General features: G+C 48.8%; 2 protein-coding genes across 3 annotated transcripts; one reads left to right on the top strand and one right to left on the bottom strand.

Annotated features, from left to right (window-relative positions):
* The first annotated feature begins 547 nt into the window (after positions 1–547).
* kpnb3 (karyopherin (importin) beta 3) lies at positions 548–9,250 on the top strand. Its single transcript, XM_068719243.1, has 25 exons — positions 548–686; positions 2,457–2,537; positions 2,925–3,117; positions 3,216–3,318; positions 3,426–3,522; positions 3,609–3,713; positions 3,881–4,003; positions 4,110–4,230; positions 4,315–4,509; positions 4,615–4,739; positions 4,841–4,930; positions 5,015–5,188; positions 5,285–5,503; positions 5,597–5,680; positions 5,769–5,901; positions 5,990–6,111; positions 6,253–6,349; positions 6,467–6,639; positions 6,736–6,847; positions 6,942–6,997; positions 7,074–7,196; positions 7,291–7,510; positions 7,605–7,833; positions 7,918–8,059; positions 8,156–9,250. Exons 1-25 carry the CDS (start codon positions 606–608, stop codon positions 8,240–8,242), a joined length of 3,285 nt encoding a protein of 1,094 aa, XP_068575344.1. The 5' UTR covers positions 548–605; the 3' UTR covers positions 8,243–9,250.
* Positions 9,251–9,394: 144 nt separating this feature from the next.
* Positions 9,395–15,389, bottom strand: atg13 (ATG13 autophagy related 13 homolog (S. cerevisiae)). Of its 2 annotated transcripts, XM_068719244.1 has the most exons (18): positions 15,233–15,389; positions 14,464–14,544; positions 14,145–14,225; positions 13,901–14,020; positions 13,598–13,644; positions 12,899–13,039; positions 12,747–12,787; positions 12,561–12,657; positions 12,361–12,468; positions 12,097–12,190; positions 11,826–11,924; positions 11,546–11,623; positions 11,303–11,415; positions 11,029–11,152; positions 10,880–10,957; positions 10,643–10,750; positions 10,388–10,516; positions 9,395–10,295 (listed from the first exon to the last, which is right to left on the bottom strand). In XM_068719244.1, the coding sequence occupies exons 2-18, from the start codon at positions 14,530–14,532 to the stop codon at positions 10,218–10,220; spliced, it is 1,605 nt and encodes a 534-aa protein (XP_068575345.1). In that variant the 5' UTR covers positions 14,533–14,544; positions 15,233–15,389; the 3' UTR covers positions 9,395–10,217. The 2 variants fall into 2 exon arrangements, with proteins under 2 accessions (XP_068575345.1, XP_068575346.1); XM_068719245.1 differs by lacking the exon at positions 11,826–11,924.
* Positions 15,390–15,395: the final 6 nt, after the last annotated feature.

Here is a 15,395-nt window from a genome sequence, read left to right as displayed (position 1 = left end):
AGTGCAAAGATTTAACGTCATTTTTTTTCTAATCTATGAAGTCATAAACAATATTCAGTGGTGGAAGAAGTATTTAGATAACATGACTTATTACACAGCGTGAAAGTACTCAAAAGTACACCAGAGAAGTATTAACATGTATGTATCAACATAAAAAGTGCAATACTTCCCTCTGAAATGTAGTGAAGTACACGCCTAAAGTAGCATAAAATGGAAATATTGAGGTTAAGTACGAGAACCGCAACATTGTACTTAAGTACTTAAGTGAGTAAATATACTTAGTTACTTTCCATACTGCTAATAGAAACGTAAAACAACAATGAGTTACTTCTACTTTGTTAACGGTGATGTAGTCATTTCCCGCGCTTTGGTAATTCATTATTAACTAACAGGATCAGCGCGTTCACCTCTCTGTGTCGAGTCCGTCCAATAGAAGATGTGAGCCAATGGCCTGCGTTTGACACGGTGCTCTCGTCCAATGAACGACGAGCAGAGTTGATATACACAGCCAATGGGCGGAGAGCAGCATTGTGTGACCGACGCTTGGTCTGCCGGGCTCATTTCGCCGCTTCTCCACCCGGCTGGTCTTTTTGGATCTCACTGCAATGGCGGACCAGCAGCAGCAGTTCTACCTCCTGCTGGGCAACCTGATGAGCCCTGACAACACCGTCAGGAAGCAATCAGAGGTGAGATAACCACACGTGGCGGATTTGACGCGTGACAAGTACTGAGATTGTATAAAACAGTGGTTATCGGGGTTAGCTAAAAGCTAGCCGCCTATAGCTATCCCAGTCCGGCCGCGCGCGCAGTGCGCTCTCGCGTCAGGCTCGATAGCCCACGTGCAATGTGAAGCTAGGGGGATCTAGCTAGAAGAGTACCGGAAGTAGCATGAAGCTACGAGAGCTGCTACAGTGTTGCTAGTTTTATTAGCTAGCAAGCTAGCGCTAAACATGGTGTGGCTCCTAAAAGAACCAGATAAATTAAATGGCGACACACACGTGTCACGTTATAAGTGGAATGATCAACAACAAACCCGTTGTGGTTATGTTACAGATGGAGTCAGCAGAGCTATGCTAGCTGTGATTTGTACCATGGCCTTCAGTCATTTCTTGATCTGGAAGTCAAGTTAAACACAACCGTGTTGTTGTCCTCTGAGTTTGGTGTTGAGTGAATTATCTCCGTTTCAGTCACGTCACCAATTAAGGCTCGTCTCGGCTCATCTCCTCTCATTGGATTAGGTGCTCTCGTGGATTTGTTTGGGCTGAGTCGAGCTGGCCTATTCACTTTCCCCACCACCATGATGAGCCTCTTGTCGCGGCAAAAAGCATTGTCTCCACAGTTTTACCTCTTTTGGATGAGGTGGTTGAATCTTATCACGCTCATCCCTCGCTGTGCAGTCAGCGCTTTTCTTTATTGAACCACAGACTGTCTGCCGCGATACTAATCTCATTGGAATCCATCCTTTTATAAAAAAACCTCCCCCCTTTCTACTCTTACACACACAATAGGAAATGACCCATCAGTTGAGGACTTTAAACCCATATATGAACAGCTAAAGACTACAGCTGCTAAACATTTAGAGGTGCCCCAAACACAAATTCACCCCCCATGTAATAGATGATGTGAGGGATGGTGAGCCATGAAGTGTCACCATTGTTTTGACCTTTTGCAATAGCTAGTTTTAGAGTCATCTTGGCTGTTTGGGAGTATGCTATGGACAGCTAAGTGCTACTACTAGCTACACATGTTAGTGGATGTGAGGCAGATGATGCTGGTGAAGAAATCAGATGATTAGAAGTGGTCGTGTTGGGACAGGAGCAGCCTGTGTACGGTTTCTACTTCGTGTTGACTCAGTAATCGGGTTTCTCTCCAGTCACACTATTGCGACAGTGACCATCAGCTTGATATTCGCCTCTGAACACACCCAGCCCTTCACGTGTGTGTGTGTGTGTGTGTGTGTGTGTGTGTGTGTGTGTGTGTGTTTCTTTTATGGCTTCAGTGAGGCAGCTTGAGAGCATTCGAGACCAAACCAAATCCACAGCACAGCCAGTCTTATTTATTGTCCCATGAAGTGTCCGATCTGCAATAAGAACTTAGTGGCTGCTTCTATTCTTGCCTTGCTATTTTTTTAACACTTGTCTGTTGTAAACTTGTTCAAATCTCAAAGTTTTTATTATTCTGATTTACTGCTCTTATGCGTGTCCTGTTTATTTCTTTACCAGTTAATACAATACAATCCAAGGCCTACAGGATACACTGGTTACAGTCAGCGCCATAAACACCCAGTGAATGAAACGTAGGCCTCTAAATAACCACACCCATGTTGTTACCTCGCCCTTAAAGATGAATTAAACTGGGAAGCAGCCTCAGGATCCGTTTCGATAGCGATTTAATTTCTCGCAGGGCTAAATTAGTGCATTTGCCATGTCTCACTCGCACTTCCTTTTTCTTCGCAGGAGACCTATGACACCATCCTGGGACAGAACAAGATCACATTCTTGCTGCAGGCCATCCGAGATGCATCCGCTGCAGAAGAGGTTTGTACTTTTTTAACACCGACAAAGTCACAGGTCATGTGACGCAGCATCACGTCCGCCGTCACCGTCGTATCTCTGCTTTTGAAAACAGGTGCCGCGTTCACGGCATCTCACAAATGTAGCGCGGCCACGTTGGCTCGTTATGAGTCACGGTTTTGGCATCCGGGGAGTTTACTCTGAGTTCACCAGCTGCTTGGTCCCTCAGGCTCCCTCTCCTTTTCTTTACCTCAAGGCTGATATTTTTAGAGTCTTGAAATGGGAGCAGGCACTAGGTGCTTGGCCCGTGGAGAGTGACGCTGCCTTTCTGAGATGCCGTCGAATTGTAAACCGGCAAAATGAATCCAAAGAAACGCTGTAAAATAAAACTGGCTTCCGATCGCCGCTCAGGTCAAACAGATGGCGGCGGTGCTGCTGCGGCGGCTGCTGTCGTCGTCCTTCGAGGAGGTCTACCCGGGCCTGACGCTGGAGATGCAGACGGCCATCAAGACGGAGCTGCTGACCAGCATCCAGCAGGAGACCTCGCCCAACATCCGCAAGAAGGTCTGCGACATCGCAGCCGAGCTCACCCGCAACCTCATAGGTAACGCTGGCGTGGAAGTCATTTTACGGTGACCGTATAGGGTGTTTAATTTATTTTATTCAGAAAATGACTCGTTGATTGTGCCGTCTTTCATCCAGATGACGATGGGAATAACCAGTGGCCAGAGGTGCTCAAGTTCCTCTTCGACTCGGTCAACTCTGACAGCGTCAACCTGCGAGAATCTGCCCTGCACATATTCTGGTGAGTCCTCTGCTCGCTTCATCCCACGTCTTTTATTTGGGACTTGTATATTTACACGATTCGCCTGCCTGTAAGTGCTGACGGCCGTGTGTCTCGTCCTCATTTAGGAACTTCCCGGGGATCTTCGGCAACCAGCAGCAGCACTATATGGAGGTTATCAAGCGCATGCTCGTTCAGTGCATGCAGGACCAGGCAAACCCACAGGTAAGAGCTCCCCAAATCGGGATTTAGGGCCGTTAATATCCCGATTTTATGAATGTACGTTGTATTCATTTCAAACTGTCCTTCAGATTCGCACCCTGGCGGCTCGCGCTGCAGCCTCCTTTGTTCTGTCGAACGAGAGCAACTCGGCTCTGCTGAAGCACTTCGCCGACCTCCTCCCAGGCCTCCTGCAGGTGAGCTGCCTCACAGATGAGAGATCTGTTGCGACGGTGTTTTAGCGAGCGTTACCCGTCTGTGACTCATGCCGGCGGGTGGAGGTTGAGCCCTACGGATTGCGGCGGTCACGGGCCGAATGAACGCATTTGCAACGCTGACCGCAGCTTCTGTTGTTTTCAATCAGGCCGCGAACGACTCGTGCTACCAGGCGGACGACTCTGTGCTCAAGTCCTTAGTGGAAATCGCGGACACTGCACCCAAATACCTGAGGCCCAACCTGGAGCCCACCCTGCAGCTCTGTCTGAAGGTGAGTCAGAGAGCACCCCGATGCCAAATATTCTTCTTTTTTGTTTTGCATGGAAGTGAATTGGATTTGCGTTTCTTGTTTTTGACACGCATCCGTGTCCCTTCAGCTGTGTGCCGACACCAACCTGACGAACATGCAGAGGCAGTTGGCGCTGGAGGTCATCGTCACTTTATCGGAGACGGCGGCGGCCATGCTGAGGAAACACACGGCCATCGTGGCTCAGAGCGGTGAGGAGGAGGAGGAGAGCGTTAACCGTTCGCTCCCCGATGGGTTTAGTTACAGTCGTAATTATGCGTGTGCTGTGTCTTCAGTGCCCCAGATGCTGGCCATGATGGTGGACCTGGAGGACGATGACGAGTGGGCCATGGCTGATGAGCTGGAGGACGATGACTTTGACAGCAACGCCGTGGCCGGGGAGAGCGCCCTCGACAGGATCGCCTGCGGCCTGGGAGGAAAGATCATCTTGCCCATGATCAAGCAGCACATCATGCAGATGCTGCAGAACCGTAAGTAAAACCTGCTGCCATTTCCAACTGTCGGAAACGCGCCACGCTTTTATTTTGTATCTGCTCGGCGTGAACATGAGATTAACCCCGTGCGTCTGTCGCCAGCTGACTGGAAGTACCGCCACGCCGGGCTGATGGCGCTGTCGGCCATCGGCGAGGGCTGCCACCAGCAGATGGAGGCCATCCTCCAAGAGATCGTCAGCTTCGTCCTCATCTTCTGCTCCGATCCTGTAAGAAATGATTTAGTTACTTACGTTGGGGGGGGGGGGGGGGGACTTCGCGCAGCATCTCGTATGGTGGTAATGAGTTTGGCTTCCTTTTCCCTCCTCAGCACCCACGGGTGCGCTACGCTGCCTGCAACGCCATTGGACAAATGGCCACAGACTTTGCCCCGACCTTCCAAAAGAAATTCCACGACAAGGTAACAGATGATCCGTGCGGGGCGGGTTCACACGGTAACGGTTTGCTGCTGTGGACTCTGACGCTGCATCCGCCTCCCCCTTAGGTGATCTCAGCCCTGCTTCAGACCATGGAGGACCAGAGTAACCCTCGGGTGCAGGCGCACGCCGCCGCCGCCCTCATCAACTTCACAGAGGACTGTCCCAAATCGCTGCTGATCCCGTATCTGGACAGCTTGGTGCAGCACCTTCACGTCATCATGGTAGCCAAGCTGCAAGAGGTACAAACACATACTTGTGTTTTTAATAAATCAGCAGGATCACAGCTCCTCGGTGTTGGTGTCGGTCCTAACTGTGTCCCCTTCCCTCCTCCCCAGCTGATCCAGAAGGGAACCAAGCTGGTCCTGGAGCAGGTGGTGACGTCCATCGCCTCGGTGGCGGACACGGCCGAGGAGAAGTTCGTGCCGTACTACGACCTGTTCATGCCGTCGCTCAAGCACATCGTCGAGAACGCCGTGCAGAAGGAGCTCCGGCTGCTTCGCGGCAAGACCATCGAGTGCATCAGCCTCATCGGCCTGGCGGTCGGCAAGGAGAAGGTACGTCTGTCGCCCCCCTCCTCCCGAGATTCTGTAAAATGAAGGATGGCTGCCATCTTCACGTGCGTCCCTCTCTTCCTGTTCTGTCCCCAGTTCATGCCGGACGCCTCCGCCGTCATGCAGCTGCTCCTCAAAACCCAGACGGACTTCAATGACCTGGAGGACGACGATCCTCAGGTGGGCGAGGCTTGAACGGAACTTTGAACCGTCCAGGTTTTTCTTTAGCGCTGTTGCAATGTAGTCACCCTGTTCTGCTGCGGTTTAGATCTCCTACATGATCTCGGCGTGGGCCCGGATGTGCAAGATCCTGGGGAAGGAGTTTCAGCAGTACCTGCCTGTGGTGATGGGCCCCCTGATGAAGACCGCCTCCATCAAGCCCGAGGTGGCCCTGCTCGACAGTAAGTACTATATACACACGTTTCCCTTTTTTAAACAATGCAGCAGCAGTAGTGCTGGTATTTGAACGTCTCCGTCTCCGTCTCGTAGCCCAGGACATGGAGAACATATCGGAGGACGACGGCTGGGAGTTCGTCAACCTGGGAGACCAGCAGAGTTTCGGCATCAAGACGGCGGGCCTGGAGGAGAAGGCCACCGCCTGCCAGATGCTGGTGAGTAGTCAGGCTCCCGGGTGGGATCCGAGGCAGATTTGACAGAGCGCCAGATTGGGAGCATTGATGTAAATCCATTGTTTATCTCTTATCTAGATATTGAGGTGACTCCGTGTTGTTGTTGTTGTTGTTTTTTTCCAGGTGTGTTACGCCAAAGAGCTGAAGGAGGGCTTCGTGGAGTACACGGAGCAGGTGGTGAAGCTGATGGTTCCTCTGCTCAAGTTCTACTTCCATGACGATATCCTTTCTTAGACGGTGACTTCTCACCTTTTTTTTTTTTTGAGCTATAAGTGGTGGCATTGCGTGTACATGAAGGGTTTGAGGATTTCGATGGCGTTCCCCTTAACTGTCTCACGTGTGCGGGTGGCGGCGGCCGAGTCCATGCCCCTGCTGCTGGAGTGCGCGCGGGTCCGAGGCCCGGAGTACCTCACCCAGATGTGGCACTTCATGTGCGACGCCCTCATCAAGTCCATCGGCACCGAGCCGGACTCCGACGTCCTGTCAGAGATCATGCACTCCTTTGCCAAGGTAACGTCATGCAGCGTCTTTTTACATTTGGATCCGTTTTTAGGAGCCGGGCCCGGTTTGTGACCGGTTTGTTTTTTGCTTGTTTTTGGTCTAAAGTGCATCGAGCTGATGGGGGACGGCTGTCTGAACAACGAGCATTTCGAGGAGCTGGGCGGCATCTTGAAAGCAAAGCTGGAGGAGCATTTTAAGAACCAGGAGCTCAGACAGGGTAAGATAAAAAAAAAAGCTCCTTCGTCTCAAATCAAGGACATAAATGTGCGTTTATGCTCAATCCTCACCGAACACTTCTTTGCTCCTCACAGCCAAGAGACAGGATGAAGACTACGACGAGCAGGTGGAGGAATCGTTACAAGACGAGGTGAAGATTTTGACCTCGTAGTGTCAGAAATCGTGAAGAACGTAGTGCGAGTCCTCATTATCTCTTTCTTCTGCAGGATGAGAACGACGTGTACATCCTGACCAAAGTGTCAGACATCCTGCACTCGGTGTTCAGTAGTTACAAAGAAAAGGTGCTTCCGTGGTTCGAACAGCTGCTGCAGCTCATCGTCCAGCTAATAGTGAGTACTTCCTGTTTCCTGTACGTCTGCAGCCATGTTGTACACATTTATCGTCACTTAAAGGCCAAAAGAAACTAACCAACCTCGTCTCCAGTGTCCCAGCAGGCCGTGGGCCGACAGACAGTGGGGCCTGTGCATCTTCGACGACGTGGTGGAGCACTGCAGCCCCGCCTCCTTCAAATACGCCGACTACTTCCTGCGGCCGATGCTGCAGTCGCTGTGCGACACGAGCCCCGAGGTCCGGCAGGCGGCCGCCTACGGCGTCGGCGTCATGGCCCAGCACGGAGGAGAGAGCTACCGCCCGTTCTGCACAGGTACCGGCCTCCGGCTCCGCCCATCACTTGTGTCGCCGTCGGCTGGCGTTCCGCTTTCGGTTAACCGGATTCGTTTTGTTTCCCTCCGATCCAGAGGCCATCCCCCTGCTGGTGAGGGTCATCCAGGCGGCGGACTCGCGCGCCAAAGAGAACGTCAACGCCACGGAGAACTGCATCTCCGCCGTCGGGAAGGTCATGAGGTTTCGGCCCGAGTGCGTGAACGTCAACGAGATCCTCCCCCATTGGCTCAGCTGGCTGCCACTCAACGAGGACAAAGAGGAGGCCGTCCACACGTTTGACTTCCTGTGCGACCTCATCGAAAGGTCGGGGGCGACTCTTAAATTTGATTGTTACATTAATTTTGTACAAACTCTTTTTAATCTTACTCTGCTATCGTCTCTCCACAGCAACAACCCCATCGTCCTCGGACCAGACAACGCCAACCTGCCTAAAATCTTCCTCATCATCGCGGACGGAGTCGCAAACGAATCGGTCAAGAGTGAAGACGCGTGCAGCAAGCGGCTCGCCAACGTCATCCGCCAAGTACAGGTGAGCCTCTACCACACACCGGATCAAAAGAAAGAGTAAACGACTCAGAAAGCAAGCGGGTATGAAGTAAACTAATCTGTTTCGTTTGTCCTCCAGGTGTCGGCGGGTCTATGGACGCAGTGCGTGTCGACGCTGAACGAGACGCAGCAGAAAGCCATACAGGACCTACTGAACACCGCCTGAGCCCCCCGGTCACCTCCCCGCTCTTTAAAAAAAAAAAAAAAAAAAAAAAATTTAAAAAAGAAAGGAAAAAAAAAGCCCATGAAGAAAAGTCGAGCTCCTGGATCTCCTCCAAACACTCCCTCTTCTTCCTCCTGCTCTGATCTGTAGTGTGTATGGACGCCGGTTTCAACCCCCACTATTCTATAACCCCACCTACATTCAGCCCACTGGGGGGGGCAGGTTGGATATTTATGACAATGGAGGACATTGGCCATCCACCTCAAAGACTTTCACCCCGTGTCCAAGGAAGTGGCAACCAGAGTTAAGTGTCAGTCGTCCTCCTCCCCCGTCTATTTGGGCGTTTTTTTTGTTGTTTGTTTTCCAACCATTTCCCCCGATGTTTGACTCGAGGGACTCATTCTCCACGCCGACCCAACACAAACTCATTGGACAGTCGGGCTCAGAGGGGGCCACCGTGGGGGGACACGGGGACAGGACATTCTAGTGGACTGAGCAATCGAATGAGGTGGAAAAATGCACACTGGGGGCGATCACTGCCTGTCTCCTGTGAAACCTTCTTTCTTTTTTTTTTTTTTTTGTATTTTTTCTCGTTCCGTTTCGTCCAGCCCGTCTGCCAAAGCTCAGAGGGCGTGTTTCAAAAAGTAACGGCATGTTAAGTGGCTAACTCTTAGAAAACGTAGTTAGGTGAATTTACGTCCTCGTCGTCTGGGAGAGTTTCCTCCGTAGACCTTCAAGATAAAGCTGTTCACGGGAAACGAGCCTGAAGTCGAAATGTTCTCTGAACGGTTCTCGGCCCCTTTTTTTTTTACGGTAGCAGTTCAAGAGAAGAGGGGCCCTCAGAAACGAAGAGCGTCTTCCGTTGGTCACGGTGTGAAACATTAATTGTAGAGTATTTGTAAAATGCGTGATGCCATACTCTTAACTTTATGGTTTTGACCCTTTGCAGCCCTGCAGGTATGTGATGGAATTCCAGAAACTACCAACAATAAAATTCCATTTGAGAAGTTCTTTCATTTGATTTATTAAAAGTCGTGAGTTAGAGTCCGAGTAGCCGATCAACATCTCTGCCCATTGGGACTCTTATATTTTTATTGAACCTAATCATGTGCACACACATCATATTTGTGGCCCCAAGCATTTGACAGACATCGGTTGTTTCAACAGAGCAGCCATGCTTTATTAGGACATCTAGACCAACAGCGAAGAAAAGTTTAAATTAAAGCTTTCAACCAAACGACAGTCATGGATGGCGACCCCTTCGGTAGACGGCCTAAAATATACATATGCATGTTACGCAGCCTGTAGTTAATACGCTCTGTTGCTGGAACCGAATGTAGTTCAACGAGTTGCTTCAGCACGGAGAAATGTCTTTCTATAAGCATTTGATTAACTTTAAATTCCATTGGGGCCGTTTGCTAACGTTAAAGTTGCCCGTATAAATCCCCAGACCAGCTAGGGTAACTGAAGTGAGAATGCAGAGCAGCACATCTCCTAATTACAACACGTTTGGCTAGACCAGCTTTTCAACATTTCAGTTTTTCGAAGACAATGCCTGTGACACAAAGGGAGCCGGTTTGATTTCTAGAGTCGCACCGTGTGATCAGAAAAGGTGATGATGTCGTGGAAACCTTCAGAGGCCAGTAGTGTTCAGTGGAGGGCGGCTCAAAAACTATCACGAGTGCAGGTCGTCCGTCCTTTTTGAATGACGACGCCTGACGTGAGCGGATCTGTGCCACATAGAGAATAAAGTTTAGCTTTTAGATGAACACTACCAGACCAGAGAAGGGTGTTCTCCAGTGTCGGAGCAGATAATGCAGTATTTACAGGGATCTGTGCGAGCGGAAAATGAGGCGATTCACATTAAAATAAGGTGATTTTAGTCTGAGCGATTCCCACTCTGCTTCTCCCTTTTTTTTTTCTTTTTTTTTTCCTGCTTCATTTGCCACCATCCATTAGTCTTTCCTCCGCGTCTCTTCTACTGGAGCATGTCCACGAAAGCGTCAAACTCGTCGATGTTTTTCTCATAAACGGCCAGTTTCTCTGGCAGCGAGTCCTGCAGACGAGAAAACGGGACATTATGAGAAGGCATTCGGTTTAGCTTCAGACTTTTTAATAGCGACTTTAAAAAAACAAAACAAGTGTTACCAGGTCATCGGCCATCGACTGGGAGCTGATGTGTAGCGAGAGGCTGGCCAGCTGAGGGGGGTTCTGAAACTCTCTGTAGAAAGTGCCCAGATCCATCGGCAACAAGTCGTCTTTAGAGAAGGCTGGACGCTACACAGAGACGGGTAAAGAGACCTTTAGAGTTCACAAACTGCTCCAGAATTTATTTGACTGTTAAAAAAAACACCTCAACGTCACACCAAGGGGATTTCACATATCTGTAAAATATTTACGTACAAAGTCGACCATGACGAAGTCGTCCTGCTGCCCCGATCCCTCTGAGCCCTGAGAATGGAGGCTGGCCTGCAGGGGTGAGGGGCAGGGAGGAGAGTCTGGAGGCTGCACCTGAACACACACACACATACAGAGAATATACCGACTGTACAACACTTGCGTCAACAATTTATCACATCGATTGTACATTTAAAGACAAACCCAAGTATCGTGCTGTATTTTTGTGATCGTAATATCTACCATGGGATCATTCTCCTCTGGGTCCAGGCCTCGAGGAGCAAATGCGGCAAACGGCAGGTCCAGACTGGCTGCTGTAATCTACACACACACAGGGTTAAATTCAGTGTTCTCTTCACTCACTACTAAACTACTGTAGGACAGTTACCAACCGGTGCGTTGGCTTTATTGACGAAGGCTCCGATCTTCCTCGTGAAGGCGTTGAGAGACTCCACGGGGTCCGAGGGAGAAGCGCTCGTCCTCTCTCCGCTGTGCGTCAGGCCGTCGTCGTCGCCACTGGGAAGAGAGAGAGGCGAGCGAGTCACCCGTTCGGATGTTGATTAACAATCCAACACGTCTTCACGGGGCAGGATGAAGATCGGTGACTTTGACGTTTAGAGAGAGGCTACTTGTTTCGCCGCTATGCAGTTGAAGTGAGAGAATTACCTGCTGCCGGGTGTGTTCGCTGCGTTCTCCACCGGCAGATGAGCGTCTGCTCCGTGAGGAGGCTGGGCAGGGACCAACGCAGCCCCGCCATGCTCCTTCCCAGCATGCAACACCTGAGGAGGAACAGAGCCGAGGTTATAGTGGACATCTATGATTTTTACTCTTGCTGCCCTAACCTATCAAGCGACGTATCGCAGATAAACGTTATATGTGGATGTGGAGGTGGATTGATTGGTGTATCACCTGGTTTGCAGCAGGGTGACAGAGCTCAGCAGCTCCCGTTAGAGCTGGAGGATGGTACGATAACCTGGAAGCGTACAGCTAGAGAGACGGACGGATAGAAGGAAGAGACACACGGCGTGTTATCACAACGTCACAGATGTGCTCTTGAGATGAACGGGGGTTTGCTACGTGGTACGGATGATGAATCATCACAATGAAACAGGTCTACGGTGCATAAAACTGTGGGCTGAGCTAAGCGATGGAGCATCACACACACACACAGTGGCCAGTATAAACTCACAGTGTGAGTGACAAGTCCCGGAGCCAGTGGAAGCGGCAGACTGTCCAGAGGGAGGGGCTTAGACAGTTTAGAGGGCGAAGGACTCAGTGTACACACACACTGAGAGAGTGCGCACAGCACACACACACACACACACACACACAGAGAGATAAACATACAATAAAAAAAGACAACAAGACAGAAAACAGACAAAGAGAGAAAAGGGAAAGTGAAATAAAGAACAGGTATGAAAATGGAGAGGCTAAAGAGGAGCGAGTGACTGTCCTCTTACCTGTGAGGGAGGGGAGGTGGAGAAGGAGGTGGTGCAGACCTCCTGTGAATCTTGAACCCCCGCATATGGTCCTCCATCGTCCTCATCTGGAGCTCTGAACACACACACACACACACACACACACACACACACACATATATTGTAAATTAGAAGATTGATCCGAGTCTCGACTGCAGCAGCTGCATCTGGTTTGGTGGTCACAGAAACTTTGAGTGGCAGTTGTGGGCATAAAATGTCAGGGTTTCCATTTGTGTCTGTAGCTACCTGTAGTTGCAGGGATGTCCCATGTTGGCGGGCCGCTGGCCGCTGCCGGGAGGATCCACAAAGTGATCCACGATGATCCCCATGATGGGAGCCGAGCGCTCAAACTGTCTGCAGGAGACGACGCGTCAACGGCGGACCGGTTTTTGACTCATTCTGACTTTAACAAGCAAATCACATTTTGCGTGTAGCGCGTCGCTTACCTGTTGGACATGAACGCCAGGTTGGTGCGGTAAGCGCTCGTGAGAGTGACCGTGCCAACGGGGGTGCCGACGACGCCGACGCGCACCGTCTGAAAACCTGACAAAACAAACGACGAGCTTCAGTGAGCGAACGTTCAAATGAATCATTACACAAGTTATTCAGTGATTTACGACATTCACAGTTACCTTCTCCCAATCCACTGAGCTGCACTTCCCCGAAGTAAATCCTAAATAGAGACAGAAACAGATGAGGACACATCTCATACATCCATTGTGTGTAGCAGGAGACAGATCAGAGCTGGTGTTGCTTAAGCAGTTAATCCAGCTGTTTCACTCACCTGTATAGTATGACATAGTCGTGACCCTGCTTTCTGGATAGTTTATAGGCGGGTGTTACTCTAGTGATGGCCAGCAGAGACTTCAGCAGCACAGACAGACGGTTGTAGACTGTGTACGACACCTTGATGTCCTTATCACACCTACAGCAGAGACAGATGACGCATTGACTCATTACAACTCAGCAGCGTGGCGGTATTTCCCATAAATGTCAACTTAAGAGTGGGCCTGCATTAAAATGACTCAACAGCTCAACATCTAAAGGCGGAATAACTTTCCTTTAATGGTTTTTCTAAACGCGTTTCTCGCGGATCTGTCGCGGATCAAACAACAGCAGCACATCACAGACGTGACACGACTACAAAATGTCACCGAAATAGAGACAAAGTAAGCCATTTATAACTGAACGCATCCGACATTAGCTGTCAGCACTTTCTTTACCGAAGCTGCTGGATGAGACGTCATTTTTGTGCCGCTCTATGTTTTCATACAACGAAGCAGTGATCACAAGTGCTGCACGTGATGGCGTGACATTACAGCACAGTATCGGGGTCGATACAGATCTGTGGTCGTCCAAGCTGATCACGTGCTTACTGTACAACTTCATAAAGGCACAGACACACTGCCAGCACTGATAAACGTCTCACTTTCAGAAATATTCCTTAATCGTTTGGCCGCTAAAACAATTAAAACCCACTCACTTTTCATTCATTTCCAGGCACCAAGTCTCCAACTCCATTGAGTCACCCTGAGTGAGACAGAGAGACACAGACAATTGAAATAAATATATATATGTAAAAAATAACAGTATTTTTTATAGTGAGTCTTTTACGGTTCACAACATGTTGTTGTCTCTCTTAGTTTATAAACCTGATACCTGAAGTTATTATTTGTTATATTTGAATATTTAAAGTCCCTGCACTGTTTGAGGTCCTGTGAGTGAGAAGTAATATTAATAAAAGAAGAAAACAGGACAGCAGCAGATGATCAAAGGAGGTTTTTACCTCTGACGTCTTGAGGGAGATCTCGACACACATGGAGCGCCCGATGCCTGGGAGTTGGCCAGCCAGTGCCTTCTTGGCTTCATGAGTCACTTCTGGGATGTCTTTGATGGCTAAATTAAACTAGAAGAAATCATAATAACAAACATGATTTCACTGACATCTTTAAAGAAAAAGACTAGCAGTCAAATACAGGGAACTGTAAATCTGATTAATAACAGAAAGGTAAAACAAAGACTTATTTTACCCAATCAGAGCCAGTAGGCGATGAGGACGAGCGAGTGCAGATCTTCTCTCCAAGACGAGCTTGGACAATCACCTGGACAGTCTACACATAGGACATAAGAAACCATCACTAGTCAGCAGTAAAGGAGTATCCAGAGTCACCTCAACATAAGTATCAGTGACAAGTATCTCAAAACCTAAGCTTAAAACCTAAATAAAACCAAAACGCCTGCATCGGTAGATACCAGTGACAGAAACAAAGCCACTAGAACACACCCCACACCTCTAAAGACGATCACAGAAGCTACATTCATATCCTGTGCTGGATTCTGGCTTTTTACCTTCAAGGCAAAGAACTTAATGAACTTGTCCAAGTCCTTCTTATCCTGGGGACTCAGGCCACTGTCCATGTTGTCAAGACCCTGCAATCAAACAATCAAACAAGACAACCCATTAGAGGTGAACATATCTCAGTACAGTGGTTGTAATCCACTTTTAGCTCACGAAACATTTAATAGTTAATGTACATTTGAGTAATTATGGTTCCTGGTCAGGTTAGCGGTGTGAGATAGTGAGCACACACTGATGTTGCCACTGCATTCCAAATTATGACGTTAAATTGTCAGAAACAAATAATTTCAGAGAAACGTTGAATACATGTAAACTATTAGTGAATATTAACACCATACATTCAGTCCATGCGTTCAAAACGCAATAACAAAGCCAACCTTTGTACCAAAACAACATATTTTGCCACACATAGGCCTACTTTGCTAGCTATCTATTTAACATTACCAACAGGCAGCAATGTAACCCTGCTATCTGTATAACATCTGTTAAGTTAGCTAGTGAGGCCTCCAGCTCACGTTCAGATGAAATTGTCCGAATAATATTTGGAGGTTGAACGACAGAATACGGACAACCAGCTTACACGGTACACTGCACCATCTGGCATATTTTCTATAAAGTGCAATACCTTATTTTCATTATTATTATTGTTATTATTATTATTATCATCTCACTGACCACATTGCGTTAGCCTGTGGCTAATGCTAGCTAGCTGGCTAAACTGCACGCACTTTAACGTCATCAGAAAACACCATAACTTACATTAGCTTCTCCCTTAGGAATGCAGCTTCAATAAAATACGAATTAATTTAATAAAGATGTCACGCGACGCTGTGTTCCACAGACATTCACGCGCTTAATTCAAGATCTACACAACGTCAACAGCGACCGTGTTACTTTTCTGTTTATCTTCTCCATGTCGACG

Source organism: Cebidichthys violaceus, unplaced genomic scaffold, assembly GCF_023349555.1.
Source record: "Cebidichthys violaceus isolate CVI_PGR_0920_01 unplaced genomic scaffold, fCebVio1.0.p SCAF_24, whole genome shotgun sequence".
NCBI classification, from domain to species: domain Eukaryota; kingdom Metazoa; phylum Chordata; class Actinopteri; order Perciformes; family Stichaeidae; genus Cebidichthys; species Cebidichthys violaceus.
The sequence above is the reverse complement of the archived record's forward strand: the minus strand, read 5'-3'. Positions and strand labels throughout refer to the sequence as shown.